Source organism: Oncorhynchus gorbuscha, linkage group LG09 (assembly GCF_021184085.1).
Source record: "Oncorhynchus gorbuscha isolate QuinsamMale2020 ecotype Even-year linkage group LG09, OgorEven_v1.0, whole genome shotgun sequence".
Classification (NCBI taxonomy): Eukaryota; Metazoa; Chordata; class Actinopteri; order Salmoniformes; family Salmonidae; genus Oncorhynchus; species Oncorhynchus gorbuscha.
Genome location: NC_060181.1, coordinates 43,894,242 through 43,909,762, shown reverse-complemented (window position 1 = coordinate 43,909,762; position 15,521 = coordinate 43,894,242). Strand labels below are relative to the sequence as shown.

The 15,521-nt window shown below is 42.7% G+C and overlaps 1 protein-coding gene across 1 annotated transcript; it reads left to right on the top strand.

Moving 5' to 3' along the window:
* Window positions 1–2,335: 2,335 nt before the first annotated feature.
* On the top strand, window positions 2,336–6,470 carry setdb1a (SET domain bifurcated histone lysine methyltransferase 1a). The gene is given in 10 exon segments (XM_046364040.1): window positions 2,336–2,774; window positions 3,520–3,708; window positions 3,885–4,002; window positions 4,046–4,134; window positions 4,217–4,296; window positions 4,885–5,095; window positions 5,514–5,668; window positions 5,670–5,832; window positions 6,070–6,187; window positions 6,441–6,470. Coding segments are annotated over 9 exon segments (1,227 nt in total). The 5' UTR covers window positions 2,336–2,615; the 3' UTR covers window positions 6,133–6,187; window positions 6,441–6,470.
* Window positions 6,471–15,521: the final 9,051 nt, after the last annotated feature.

Here is a 15,521-nt window from a genome sequence, read left to right as displayed (position 1 = left end):
CGATCAAATAGCCTCACCTAAATGACACCAAAGCGAATAGAACATGTGCTGACATGTTAACAAACATATCCTTGAAAACAGGACATGTGAAAGTAAAATGGACAATAAGGTTTCATCCCATGGGCTAAATTGTCATGATCAGTGGTTTCAAGTTTGTATCCATGAGCTGGTCATAGCAAATAATTAAATACTTCTGCATTTCCCGCTGTGTAAACACATTGCAAATAGGCTCAGGATAACTCCTGATCAAGTTGGGTTGCTGATATTTAGAGCTAAAATAGCCAAATTGATTCATCATGGGATTCAGGACTAATTAAAGCCAATACAACGGCCTGTTTTTGTCAAACGCTGAGCCCAGGGTCATTGCCAGGATTTTGGGGCTGTTTGGAAAGGCTGTTCAACCTGTCTCGGCACATGGTAGATCTTAGATCTACAATGTAGAAATTGGCCAGGTCGCAGTTGTAAATGAGAACTTACTCTCAACTAGCCTACCTGGTTAAATAAAGGTCAAACAAAAAAGTTAAAAGTCTTGGTTCTTTAAGTTTCAGTTTACTGAAGGCACGTTCGCCTCCAGCAACTGTTACAGGCATTGTACAGAAGATTTGCAGTGCAATGCACACCTCTCCAAAAACACCCTGTAGCTGCATCTTGTGGGTGGCATTTAGGAACTCTACAGGAGGAAGACCATCTGACTTCTGTTCCTTTGCTATGTCATCTTCGGTCTCATCGGGGAAATGTTTTCTTTTTTTTTCTTTTCTGGCGGCTCCTCTGTTCACTGTGAAACTGAGTATTTACACCCATTTTATTTGCCACCGTGGAGGCGTCTGCCAGAAGAGCGTCACCATTGTTTACGCTGAGCCTGTATTTCTTCCTGTAGCCCCTTAATGTGAGCTGCCTCAGTGTCCGGAGGAATATTTCCTGATGGAAGAATTAGGCTTCTATTCTCAATACACTGCAAAAATTTTACCCAGAAAGTGAGCAGGACGATTGCCTTGAAAGAGCTTTTGCCTCTGATTTGGCTTCGTTTGTCAGGCTGCAGGTAGCAAGAAGCATGTCTAGGGCCTTGATGACAGATGGTAAATGAGTTGCCGCTGGTCGGACCGCAGCAATACGTGCACTCCATCAAAGAGTGTCTGTCTGAAAGGCGGTTAAGACAGCAGCCAGTCTTTTCCTTGAATAGCCCATCGCTCTGGGCTGGCACTGAACAGATGTTTCACACAGCCCCCCAAAAAGTTGATACTTCTGGGCACGGCTGAGCTGCATGTACACCCACAAGATTAGGAGTATGGTAGGCACAAGGTATGTGGCCAGTGGATTCTTTTGCAGTATGTGTGCTTGCACTCAATCATTTTAGAAATGCTCTGGTAGTTTGTCATACAGTCTCCTCCATTTCATTGATGATATCTTACAGCCATCCGTACTATTCAGAGAACTGGGTGATGGTTTACTTTGCTCATGAGAAAAAAGAACACATGGAATGCAATATAATGCCTTTACACTCTTACTATAAATAAGCTAGTCCCTCTGCACCTTTTCTCTTCCGTTTGCGGACTTACTGTACTGTAAATAGTTGGGGAATGGCTTGCCTTCTGAGTCTAGGGGCATGATTTTAGACAGTTCTGTCTCCTTACCACACCTGTTGGCTAGTCTGCGAACAATAGCTTCTTTTTCATGGTCTTGTACTTTCTCTGGCCACAGTGCTGGGTCATCTAAAACCTCATCTTCCTCACTTCAAATCTGTCCATACTCTTCATTCACTCCTTCACTGGCCCTTCTGCTACTCTTTAACTCCTCTTCCTCCTCCCTGCTCTCCTCTGCATCAGTCTGTCTGACAGCTTTCTGCTGAGATTGTGCCAACCTGGGGCTCTCTGGGCACTAGGAGGTGAGTAAACAAAGGGAATGTTAGGGTTAATGTTCGCTCCTACAAAGGTTACCATACAAAAACAAATCTACTACTGAAAGTAAAAATGTTTTCATTATAGTATACATATCAAATAGAATACGTATTTAAGTGTGTCTAAGTCATCATGTGCCTAACTTTACAATTTAAAAAATGGTCTAGTTATGCTGCTGCTGCTACAAAACAACTTCCTCACCTCCAAGGTCCTTTATACGTTATGTATGGTTATATGTTTTAATTTATCCCCCAAAAAAATTTTTGTCTAACATTTTTTAAATGATAAACAAATAATTTTCTAAACATTTAGGGGCCCCTAACAGGATAGGGCCCCATGAATCATGTTTACCCCCCTTAATGGCCTCCCGCATAGATGGACATTCCTAAAATTCAAATTCAGGCGACACTGTAGGATATACCTCAGTAAGGATGGACCGACGCTGATGCCCTTTGGGTGTCTTTTTTTTGATGTTCACGGACAATTCATTTTTTCCGGTTTGGAACAGCCTTGATTTGGACCATACATAGACGTCTCTAAATGACGTCTTTTCAACTTTCATTCAGAACCCGAAAATGATTTCAAAGTCTGGAAAAATAAGTCTTTTAAGTTGTCTTTTTAGCGTCATTTTTTTTTTTTGGTCTCGCTGAGGCCGGCAGAACGGCAAGGACCTGCCCTGTGTTTGTTTGTGTGTGATTTAGCTATTGTGGGTGTGGTTGGATGATGATATATGGAAACATAATTCTAAATATGATTCATCATTGCCTTAGTAAAGCTCTGTTGCGCTTCCCCTTGTGTTTCAGGTTCCTGATCTTTTTTGATGACGGCACACCTTCCTATGTAGGCTTGCCGGATCTTCACATTGTTTTTGCAGACCATGTAAGAACAGCCTCGGACAATTGTTTTCTATCTTTAACGTATACTCAATACTTCTTGGCTCAATTCTGTTTGTTCCTCCAACAAAATGTAAGATGTCTAATTCAGGTCCATGTCACGAACCTTGCCGAAGATGATGCCTCTTCCTGTTCGGGCGGTCGTCGTCGCCGGCCTATTAGCTACCATCGATTCCCTTTCCGTTTGTTTTGGATAATTGGGTACACCTGTTTTGTATTAGGGTTTGTTTGTAGGGTATTTAAGGGCACTAGGCCCGCTGGGTATTTGTGCAGGCTTATTTGTGTTACTCTGTGTTTGGTGGTGTGAGTTATTCGTATATTTATTCTCTGGACTATTTTGTCCTGTTGTTTGGACTGGCAACTTATATACGCCCTGTGTGTTGGCGTGACTGTTTTGTTGCGCTGGGGAATACATTTGAAAGAAAGACTGAACCCTGCTCTCTGCGCCTGATTCCACCCACCACATCTAGTTGATTGTAACAGTCCAACTGTTCTCTTCTAGTTGTTAACTCCACCTGTGTGACAATACATGTATATTCCAATGTAATACTCTTTTGAGTTATATACATTTTTCAATTCGTTGGCTTGTATGGAGCAACAAAACTTATACTGTGGCTGTTGTCATACAACAAGTTTAATCTGCAAATGTAGGTGTTGGTGAGACCCTTGCAGGGAAACACACATACATACCCACACAAACTAAGCCTACTGTTTCTCTCTATCGTCTTAAGTGCCGGAGGTTGTGGGAGGACATAGAGGATGAGGCCAGCAGGGAGTTCATCAAGGATTACATCAAGGTGTACCCCCAACCCGCCCATGGCCCGGTACAGGCCAGCCCATCAACGTGGGGTTTGAGGGGGGTCCGGAGGAGGGTCGAGGTAGAGCAGATCGACTGCAGCTTGTTGTGCATCGTCTACAAGGTGAGAATCTGCAACCGCTTACGCTGTAACCATTTAGTGAACCATTTAGTGAAGTGATAGTGATTGACTTGCAGTATATTGTGCTTGGTATTTTGGTATGCTTACCTAACTAAAGTCTAGTTCTTCACTGACGCACATAATGCCAATCCCTTTTTCCTGTGTGTGTGTGTTCTCAGGATGACGAACATAAGGAATGGTTGTACCGAGGCTCTTTGCGCCTGGAGCATAAGGCCAACATGAAGAAACGTGTTGATGAGTCAAAGGATAAACCAACAGTGACACGGCCCAACGCTGGTAAATATCTATCAGTCTCTCTTTATCCCGCTGTCTCTGTTAGTGTGTTCTGTGGATAAACATGAACACGTCTACAGCCTTGTCTGTCTGACTGGAATGGGCATCGAAGTCAGCCGTCTGTTCCCTTACATGGTGTGCACGGTACTTTCAATCATTCCTATATTTGGATTCGTATAGTGGACAACGTGTTTATTTCTCTTTGTCCACCGCCCAGGGGGGACCAGTTTCGACTGCTAATACTATCCGCACGGCCGCTGCCAGCAAACCTCACGTCACCGCCTCAGCACCCTTAGGGTGAGTACAATGTATGTCTCTGTGTTTATACTGTGTTGCCGTACTATTTTCAAAAGAGAGTCTTGCACAAATTTCATGAATATGTATTTCCTGCATGCATTTATAATGAGGTTTTATTAGGGCTGTCAGGTGGCCTAGCGATTAGAGCATTGGGCCAGTAGCCGAAAGGTTGCTAGTTTGAATATGTGAAGATTCGGGGATTCTAGGGAGTTTTTCCAAAACCACCGTGCTTCTACACCCGCATTGCTTGCTGTTTTAGGCTGGGTTTCTGTACAGCACTTTGACATCAGCTGATGTAAGAAGTGCTTTATAAATACATTTGATTGACAGCACTTAACCATAATGGCTCCTGGGTCACCGTCAATAATGGCTGATCCTGCTCTGGGGGGGGTGTGCAGAAAACAAATTCCCATTTCACACCACACGCTTGTATAGGTTACACACTTGTACATGTGTGAAACAGGACAAATATAAGCACCCCCTATTTGACCTTTAGTCCTTTAGTCCATCCTTGTTTCAGAACAGCAACATTTCCTAGTTCGTTCATTCTCCCTCAAACCCATGTCATCTTCTCCCTGATCACGTCAGGAGGCCCTATGGCCAGAACCGTTCAACCGACGAGTCGTCTGTTATCACAGCTAAAGGTTCAGTCACCTTCACCCTCCACCGTTGCTGCCCAGCCTGCCTGGAATGCATCCGGTCAAAGGTTGAGGCCAAGCACCGTGGACTCAACCCGCTGCTCATCCCCCTGCTCTGCGAGTTCCACCAAATGAAGGGCCGCCGCCGGGTCAATAACAAGGTGGGGGTGGGGTGAAGTTTCCCTAGATGTTGATCTTAGGTCAGTTTAGCATTTTCCTCTATAACAGTTAAGGTTAGCATGGGGGGAGGGGGGGGGGCTGATCCAAGATCTGTGCCTAGGGGTAAACTTCTCCCCAGGTCAATTGACTGGTCTACCTGGAATGTCATACTTCATGATATAGAACTCTGCCATTACCTATAGCGCTGCTGCTACTGGTGCTGCATCGTGCCGGACACTGCTATTTTTAACTGGAGAGTTGGGAGCAGAGCAAATGACACATTTCCAATGTAACAGATGGAAAATGATGTATTATTCTGTTGTCATCCTATAGTCATACTCCTTGTAGTTATTAAAAACTCTGGTGTGGTTATGTTCTTTGTGTTTTCTCACCTTCCTCCGGGCCCTCCGTCTTTCTCAGACGTATTTCCACATCTTCTACCAGTCGCCGTGTGGCCTCAGCCTGAGCAACATGACTGCGGTGCTGGACTACCTTCAACAGACCCGCTGTGACTTCCTCTTCCTGGACATATTCTGTCTGGACCCCTTTGTGTCTGTGACCACAACCCACTAACCCCCGGCCATACAAGATCAACATCCTAGACCTGATGCTTGGCAGGGAGAACCAGCCGCTGTCCTGCATCAACGTACTCTGCAACATCCGGCTAATCTCAGTCATCTACAACAAGCAGCGCGTGGCGGCCAGCGGGGTCTCCCTCAACACCAGCTCAGACTTTCTGGTGGGCAGCAACTGCACCGACGTCTGCAGGAACGTGTGTGTGTGTGTGTGTGTCACAAGGGTTAAAGTTCTGTTACTGCAATGTATTTCCTTAAATGTATTTAAAGGACGTACTGTTTAATACATTTAGCAAAGGATCCTCTTTCCCTAAAAGCATAAACGGTCATGACTTTTTTGACATGGTATGTGGAGGTTGTCTTGACGTGTATTTATGGACATGTATATTGTGTTGCTGTAGGTCGTCATGCTCCTGTCACCAGCTGACTATCCAGGCCACAGCCGTGTCACCGGGTGGCCCTGAGGACGTCAACGTTGGCAACGAACACAAGAGGCATGGAGAAACGGCTCTCCACAGGGTGAGGCTTGTCCATGTGTCTTCATGAACATCTTTCAATTATCCATCAGTCGAAACATCGCTTTGACTGTTGGTCTTTGGTATTTTTTTGGTCAGTCTTTGGCTTTTACTGGTCATCACCTCAATGTTCTCCTCTAGCTCTCAGCTCTTTCTATGCATTTGTGTCATCTGTGACATGCTTTGAGAGCAATGTCTGAAAAGCTCTTGCAGATAGTATTATTATATCAACCCTCTCCACCGCCCTCTGTCTGCAGTATATATATATATGAGTGTAACGCACTGTGACGCTGTAACCCACGGGTGTGACCCACCGGGTGGTGCAGCACGGCCTTCAGCTGCGGCTACAGCTCTTCATGACCGTGGGGAAGAGCTGGGGAATTCGCTACCTGGATGACTTTGCCAAGGGCACCTTCATCTGCACTTATACTGGTGAGCCGGAGCTAGGAACCCAACCTAACCAGACAGACTGCTGTTAAGTATGACTTCTGTTGATTACATACACTACTAGTCTTTTGTCTGTTGGGCATCCTTTTAGTGCTCAATGCCCAAGACCTCTTCTAGTGTTACACTCTTCCATTCTCTCCTTCTACTATTGCAATGTCTTTCTTCCGGTTGTACTGCACACAATGCTCACAACTTTTCCCTTTGCCATCTCTCCCCTTAGGGATAATCATGAGCAAGAAGAGTTTGGGGACAGAGGGCAACATGTACGTGGTCAACTTGAACCACATAGTGGGAGCTGAGCGCAAGGAGAGTTACGAGAGTGAGACGCGCTGCTCCGACAATGAGTCGGGTACAGACACGCAGAGAGCCTGGACTCACCTGCAACTATAGGATAGATTTGATGTTAACTATGTATTATCTTTTTTTGAATGCAAAAAAATAAATTGCCTTTCCATTTCGATTCATGAGTTGTAAATGCACATACCCAGTGGACACACAGGGAGTGCAAAGAGAAGCAACAGAACTGACCATCTCTAATGGTGCGGCCTCTGTTCCCCATCAGGTTCAGAAGAGTCCATAGAAGACGTCAACAGTGAGCATGATGACTGTGACGAGGGCAAGGATGAGGAAGAGGGAAACCCAGAGAAAGAGCAGCGACGTATGATGATGAACTTTGATGACGAAGAACTCTGATGACGAAGCTGAAGAAGAACCCGATGATGATGATGAAAATTATGAGGACAAGGACTATGATGTCAGTGAAGATGATGACGACTCTGACTTCAGGCACAATGTCTCCTCTATGGAGAAGAGCAACGTCACACGCAGGCATGCCAAAATACTAAGAGGGTAAGAGGAAACTACAGTATATACAGAGAAGTATACGGAGTGAAAAACAAACATTGAGGGCAACAAAAAAGGTTACTGAGGTTTAGTAGAGTATTCATTCTTATTTGGTTTGATAAATGTTGGTTTCTCAAAATACTGTCGGAAGGTAGAAAAATAAAGCACACACAAATATAGACGGAAACGTGTTCATGAACTCTCCACTTTTATTTCTGGATTTTTAAAATAAGTTATAGAACTTTGGTTCCCAGACTCATCAAATGACTCACAAAATGACTCTAGACCCAGCGAAGAAATCGGGCTCTGACGCAAAGTCTTCTGACCTGCAGGACGGTACAGCAGAGGGAAATGACAAGCAGGCCTCAAACGCCACAAGGCGTTTCTTTGATGGCGAAGAGTCATGCTACATCATCGACGCAAATCTGTAGGGGAATGTGGGTCGCTACCTCAATGTGAGTCATGAGGAGGAATAATCAGAGAGTATCGTGTTGGATAGTATGCCGACTGTATGATTTGCCCTATATACCCGTACTTCTCAGAGATCCGTCAACTTAGCATCTTACCCAGGTTACAATAAAGGGCAGGACTAAACAACAAATTTCATCCTCCTAATGGGAATAAAAATTGTCATGACGCTCACATCCACTGTGTCTCTCTCCCTACAGCATAGCTGCCACCCAAACCGGTTTGCACAGAATGTTTTTGTGGACACACATGACCTTCGATTCCCCTGGGTGGCCTTCTTCACCAGCAAGAGTGACCTTCTGTTATGACTCATGGGATATTATATATTGCTTGTGCTAATGGTTGGTGTTTTGAGAAGCGAAGCCAGGATTAATACGGGTTCTGCTCATGTCTGTGGCTCTATAACAAATGCCCAGGGGGACTAAAGCATGTGCATTCTAATATGCACTTCTGTATATTGAGCATAATATTGTCTCTGTGTTTTTCAGGCACATCAAAACTGCCGTGGGATTATAAATGTGAGCTTGGTGTGAAAAGGTCATCAAAAATCCTAAATTGTCGCTGTGATCGAGTGTAGGGAAAAGTTATGAATGCCCTTACATCTTCTTCCAGCTTCACCCCTGAAGTAAATTTAGGAATATACTGTAGGAGATGGTCTAGTTGTTGTATTTTAAACCATGCAAGAGGTTTTTGTTCATATTACGATTCTTAAATTGTGCTTAAATAAATGAATTCTGAAGTATTGTCTCCTCGTAAAAATAAAAAAATATTAATGTCATTTTCAGAATTTCTAATTTATTCTGCCCAAAATAATATTTCGTTAAACTATATTCTCACATCTTCCTTAAATGTTTCCAAAGAAAATGCTTTGTAAATGTATTAAACCATCAAGCAGTTGTGGAGGTCTGAACAAAGACAGTTGTGAGAGCGAAATTACGTATTTACCTGATTTGTTTGATATTAATAGTTAACGATTTATATACTTAACAAATAGTAAGACATTTCTGTTCTGTTAATGCTGTGTTTCTGTAAAGGGATGGTTTCCACTCTAGCTTCCTCCAGTTAGTCTGGGCGTATTGTCAAGAAATGGGTTTTGCGAGAGATCGCTTTAGCTGACAGTGACTTGGTGATAACTTACAGCTGGCATTCCATAGACAATATGTGGTGTGTGTGACCCGAGATGGAGATATCCTGGAAGTGTTTAGAACCATCCCTCATTGTCTCATCTTCATCCTTGCATCTGGGAAACTAAGCCGGGTTGGGAGTAAAACAACATCCCATGCAGATAACCAGGAGATGAACCCAAGGTGGCTTGTGGTGCCCCCCATCCGATCAGTATGGGAGGGATGGAACCAGCCATGACTAAGCAATTTTAGTGTCAGCTATATAAGAACTCTGCATTCTGTAAAGGTTAAGCTCTCGGCAACACACCTTCGTGTGCGGTCGACTGCCTCATTATTGCAATAATTAATAGATATTAAATAAAGATGATTGTTTGAAGAAATGACAATGTGTCTCTCCGTATACATGAATTTGGTCTGGCTGCGGCTGAAAGAGTGGGGTTGTTTCAGTAGCTATGTTTCCATTGACTTGTCCATTTATTTTGTTGAAGACATTTAGAAAGTTTGCATAGAAAATAGACAACTGCCTGGTAGGATGCGTTTCCAACACAGTAGTGGTAAAAATACTGCAGTCCAGACGGATCAAAGTAATAGGGCTGACTGTAAAAATGTGCAGTGATGAGAAGTTCCCACTGATGGTTTAGAAATTGAATAATTAAATGTTATTGCATGATTTAAAATGTTTAAAGAATATAAATTATGTTTATTGGAATTTAGCTACCTTGGGAACTGACATTTTAAATCTGCACAGCCTGTATTACTTATGGGGAGCAGCTTCCTTTTAAGGTGTGAGGTAACTGAGCTCTCTATCACGGAGATTGAGCATATTGATCTTAATGAGAAGGGTAAATTGAATGCTTTTACAGCAGCGGTTCCCAAACTTTATAGTCCTGTACCTCTTCAAACATTCAACCTCCAGCTGCGTACCCTATCTAGCACCAGGATCAACACACTCTCAAATGTTGTTTTTGACGTTATTGTAAGCTTGCCACACATACTATACGATACATTTATTAAACATAAGTGTGAGCTTTTGTCACAACCTGGCTCATGGGAAGTGACAAAGAACTCGTATAGGACCAGAGCACAAATAATAATAATCAATAATGTTGCTCTTTATTTAGCCATCTCTCATATAAAACCTTATTTGTTCATCAAAAATTGTTAACTCACCACAGGTTAATGATAAAGGTGTGTTTGCAAGATACCAATAACTCTGCAATGTTGGGTTGTATTGGAGAGAGTCTGTCTTAAATCATTTTCCACACAGTCTGTGCCTGTATTTAGTTTTCATGCTAGTGAGGGTTGAGAATCCACTCTCACATAGGTACAGTGGGGCAAAAAAGTATTTAGTCAGCCACCAATTGTGCATGTTCTCCCACTTAAAAAGATGAGAGAGGCCTGTAATTTTCATCATAGGTACACTTCAACTATGACCGACAAAATGGAGAAAATCCAGAAAATCACATTGTAGGATTTTTAATGAATTTATTTGGAAATTATGGTGGAAAATAAGTATTTGGTCAAAAACAAAAGTTTATCTCAATACTTTGTTATATACCCTTTGTTGGCAATGACAGAGGTCAAACGTTTTCTGTAAGTCTTCACAAGGTTTTCACTCACTGTTGCTGGTATTTTGGTCCATTCCTCCATGCAGATCTCCTCTAGAGCAGTGCTGTTTCGGGGCTGTTGCTGGGCAACACGGACTTTCAACTCCCTCCAAAGATTTTCTACAGGGTTGAGATCTGGAGAATGGCTAGGCCACTCCAGGACCTTGAAATGCTTCTTACGAAGCCACTCCTTCGTTGCCCGGGCGGTGTGTTTGGGATCATTGTCATGCTGAAAGACCCAGCCACGTTTCATCTTCAATGCCCTTGCTGATGGAAGGAGGTTTTCACTCAAAATCTCACGATACATGGCCCCATTCATTCTTTCCTTTACACAGATCAGTCGTCCTGGTCCCTTTGCAGAAAAACAGCCCCAAAGCATGATGTTTCCACCCCCATGCTTCACAGTCGGTATGGTGTTCTTTGGATGCAACTCAGCATTCTTTGTCCTCCAAACATGACGAGTTGAGTTTTTACCAAAAAGTTATATTTTGGTTTCATCTGATCATATGGCATTCTCCCAATCTTCTTCTGGATCATTCAAATGCTCTCTAGCAAACTTCAGACGGGCCTGGACATGTACTGGCTTAAGCAGGGGGACACGTCTGGCACTGCAGGATTTGAGTCCCTGGAGGCATAGTGTGTTACTGATGGTAGGCTTTGTTACTTTGGTCCCAGCGCTCTGCAGGTCATTCAATAGGTCCCCCCGTGTGGTTCTGGGATTTTTGCTCACCGTTCTTGTGATCATTTTGACCCCACGGGGTGAGATCTTGCGTGGAGCCCCAGATCGAGGGAGATTATCAGTGGTCTTGTATGTCTTCCATTTCCTAATATTTGCTCCCACAGTTGATTTCTTCAAACCAGGCTGCTTACTTATTGCAGATTCAGTCTTCCCAGCCTTGTGCAGGTCTACAATTTTGTTTCTGGTGTCCTTTGACAGCTCTTTGGTCTTGGCCATAGTGGAGTTTGGAGTGTGACTGTTTGAGGTTGTGGACAGGTGTCTTTTATGCTGATAACAAGTTCAAACAGGTGCCATTAATACAGGTAACAAGTGGAGGACAGAGGAGCCTCTTAAAGAAGGAGTTACAGGTCTGTGAGAGCCAGAAATCTTGCTTGTTTGTAGGTGACCAAATACTTATTTTCCACCATAATTTGCAAATAAATTCATAAAAAATCCTACAATGTGATTTTCTGGATTTTTTTTCCTCATTTTGTCTGTCATAGTTGAAGTGTACCTATGATGAAAATTACAGGCCTCTCATCTTTTTAAGAGGGAGAACTTGCACAATTGGTGGCTGACTAAATAATTTTTTGCCCCACTGTATGTGGTTGCAAAGGGCATCAGTGTCTTAACAGCGCGATTTGCCAAGGCAAGAAACTCTGGGCACAGCCCTATCCAGAAATCTGGCAGTGGCTTCTGATTAAGTGGACTGGAGGCAGGGCATGAAAGGGATAACGAATCCAGTTGTTTGTGTGGTCTGTTTTGGGAAAGAACCTGCGTAATTGCGTACCCAGGTCACCCAGGTGCTTCGCTATATCACATTTGTCTGTAAACTTGAGTTAATTTGCACACAAAAAAATCATACAATGATGGAAAGACCTGTGTGCTCTCCTTGTTAATGCAGACAGAAAAGAGCTCCAACTTCTTAATCATAGCCTAATTTTGGTCCTGCACATTGAATATAGTTGCGGAGAGTCAATCCTCGATTCAGATCATTCAGGCAAGAAAAAATATCACCCAGATAGGCCAGTCGTGTGAGAAACTCGTCCTCATGCAAGCTGTCAGACAAGTGAAAATTATGGACAGTAGAGAACTTTAAGCTCGTCTCTCAATTCCAAAAAATGTGTCAATACCTTGCCCTTTGATAACCAGCGCACTTCTGTATGTTGTAAAAGCATTACATGGTCGCTGCCCATATCATTGCATAATGCAGAAAATACACGAGAGTTCAGGGGCCTTGCTTTAACAAAGTTAACCATTTTCACTGTAGTGTCCAAAACGTCTTTCAAGCTGTCAGGCATTCCCTTCGCAGCAAGAGCCTCTTGGTGGATGCTGCAGTGTACCCAAGTGGCGTCGGGAGCAACTGCTTGCACGTGAGTTACCACTCCACTATGTCTGCCTGTCATGGCTCTGAGCCATCAGTACAGATATCAACACCAAAGTCTGTTTGATGTCACAAAGCTGTCCCGTACTTAAAAAATATCCTCTCATGTTGTCCTTGTTTCCAGAAGAGGATGTCTTCCTTAATTGACCCCCCATAAACTTAACGGACATACAGTTGAAGTCGGAAGTTTACATACACTTAGGTTGGAGTCATTAAAACTAGAGGTCGACCGATTATGATTTTTCAACGCCGATACCAATACCGATTATTGGAGGACCAAAACAAAGCCGATTTTTTAAAATGTATTTGTAATAATGACAATTACAACAATACTGAATGAACACTTATTTTAACTTAATATAAAACATCAATAAAATCAATTTAGCCTCAAATAAATAATGAAACATGTTCAATTTGGTTTAAATAATGCAAAAACAAAGTGTTGGAAAATAAAGTAAAATTGCAATATGTGCCATGTAAGAAAGCTAATGTTTAAGTTCCTTGCTCAGAACATGAGAACATATTTTTCTACAACTTGGAGTACACCTGTGGTTTATTCAATTGATTGGACATGATTTGGAAAGGCAAGCACCTGTCTATATAAAGGTCCCACAGTTGATGGTGCATACCAGACAGAAGCCACTCCTCCTTTACCTAAAGGCACCTGAAGGACTCTCAGAACACGAAAACCAAATTATTTCGTGTGAACTTTTTGGCCTGAATGCCAAGCATCATATCTGGCACCATCCCTACATAAAGCATGGTGGTGGCAGCATCATGCTGTGGGGATGTTTTTCAGCAGCAGGGACTGGGAGACTAGTCAGGATCGAGGGAAAGATGAACGGAACAAAGTACAGAGAGATCCTTGACGTAAACCTGCTCCCAACCTCACACTGAAGGTTCACCTTCCAACAGGACAATGACCCTAAGCACACAGTCAAGACAACGCAGGAGTGGCTTCGGGATAAGTCTCTGAATGTCCTTGAATGGCCCAGCCAGAGCCCGGACTTGAAAAGGCACATGACAGCCCACTTGGAGTTTGCAAAATTTCTTTATTGCCACAAATTATGATTGCCGAATACTTTAAAACTATAAGCTCAACTCTACATTTAATTGTAAATGCCTACTGCTTGCAACATTTAAATGTAAATGTTTAAATGTGAATTCCAGAAATGTCCCATACGCATATCAAGAAGCTGATAAAACAAAAACAGCATGATCATTAAACAGGTGCACCTTGTGCTGGGGACAATAAAAGGTCACTCAAAAATGTGCAGTTTTGTCACACAACGCAATGCCACAGATGTCTCAAGTTTTGAGGGAGCGTGCATTTGGCATGCAGACTGCAGGAATGTCCACCAGAGCTGTTGCGAAATAATTTAATGTTAATTTCTCTACCATAAGCCGCCTCCCACGTAGTTTTAGAGAATTTGGCAGTATGTCTAACCGGCATCACAACTGCAGACCACATGTAACCACGCCAACCCAGGACCTCCACATCCGGCTACTTCACCTGCAGAAAACGTGTATGGTGTCGTGTAGGGGAGTGGTTTGCTGATAACAACTATGTGAACAGAGTCCTCCATGGTGGGGGTGGGGTTATGGTATGGGCAGGGATAAGTTACAGACAACAAACACAATTGCATTTTATCTATGGCAATTAGAATGCACAGAGATAACATGACGAGATCCTGAGGCCCATTTTCGTGGCAGTCCACTGCTGCCATCACATCATGTTTCAATATGATAATGCACGGCCCCATGTCACAATGATCTGTACACAAGTCCTGGAAGCTGATAATGTCCCAGTTCTTCCATCGCCTGCATACTCACCAGATATGTCACTTATTGAGCATGTTTGGGAGGCTCTGGGTCGAAGTGTATGATAGCATGTTACAGTTCCCGCCAATATCCAGCAACTTCGCACAGCCATTGAAGAGCAGTGGGACAACATTGCACAATCAACAGCCTGATCATCTCTATGTGATGAAGAAGTGTCACGCTACATGAGGCAAATAATGGTCACAACAGATACTGACTGGTTTTCTGATCCATGCCCCTACCATTTTGTTGAAGGTATCTGTAACCAGTCATGTAAAATACATAGATTATGCCCTCATTAATTTATTTAAATCGACTGATTTCCTTATATGAACTGTAACTCAGTAACTCAAATGTTGCGTTTATATTGTTGTTCAGTGTAGATAAGAAATTTAACAATCGTTTCTAAAGGGATATTTACTACAGGAAATCAATTCCTTCTGCCATATTTAGTTGGGCTTCGTGGTTTGACGTGAACTGGCGTCATGCTTGTCTCACTCCACAGAAATGTACGGTGACCAACAAAGTAAAGGAGATCTCCTTCAAGATTATCCATAGATTCTATCCGTGTAATAGCTTGATTTCTAAATATATTCCTGATGTTACAGTGAATGCAGTTTTTGTGAACTAGAAACAATCTACTGAACACTTATTTCATAATTGTTTGTGTTGTGAGCTGTTCTGGACAGACGTGATGCTATATCTTGGAAGCAAAATGCATACAACCATTGAAATATCTAAGTTTGACATATTATTTTACACTGACTGAACAATTGAATGTCAGTATGTCATTCATCTTTTTTTTATTAGGAAAAGAATGTCATACACACCTAAATTTATGAAGAAAAAGCCTTCATTTTTACAGATTTTGAAAAATTATTTATGTATTCGCTAAATGTCTGTATTTGATTTTATATAATGTGGAC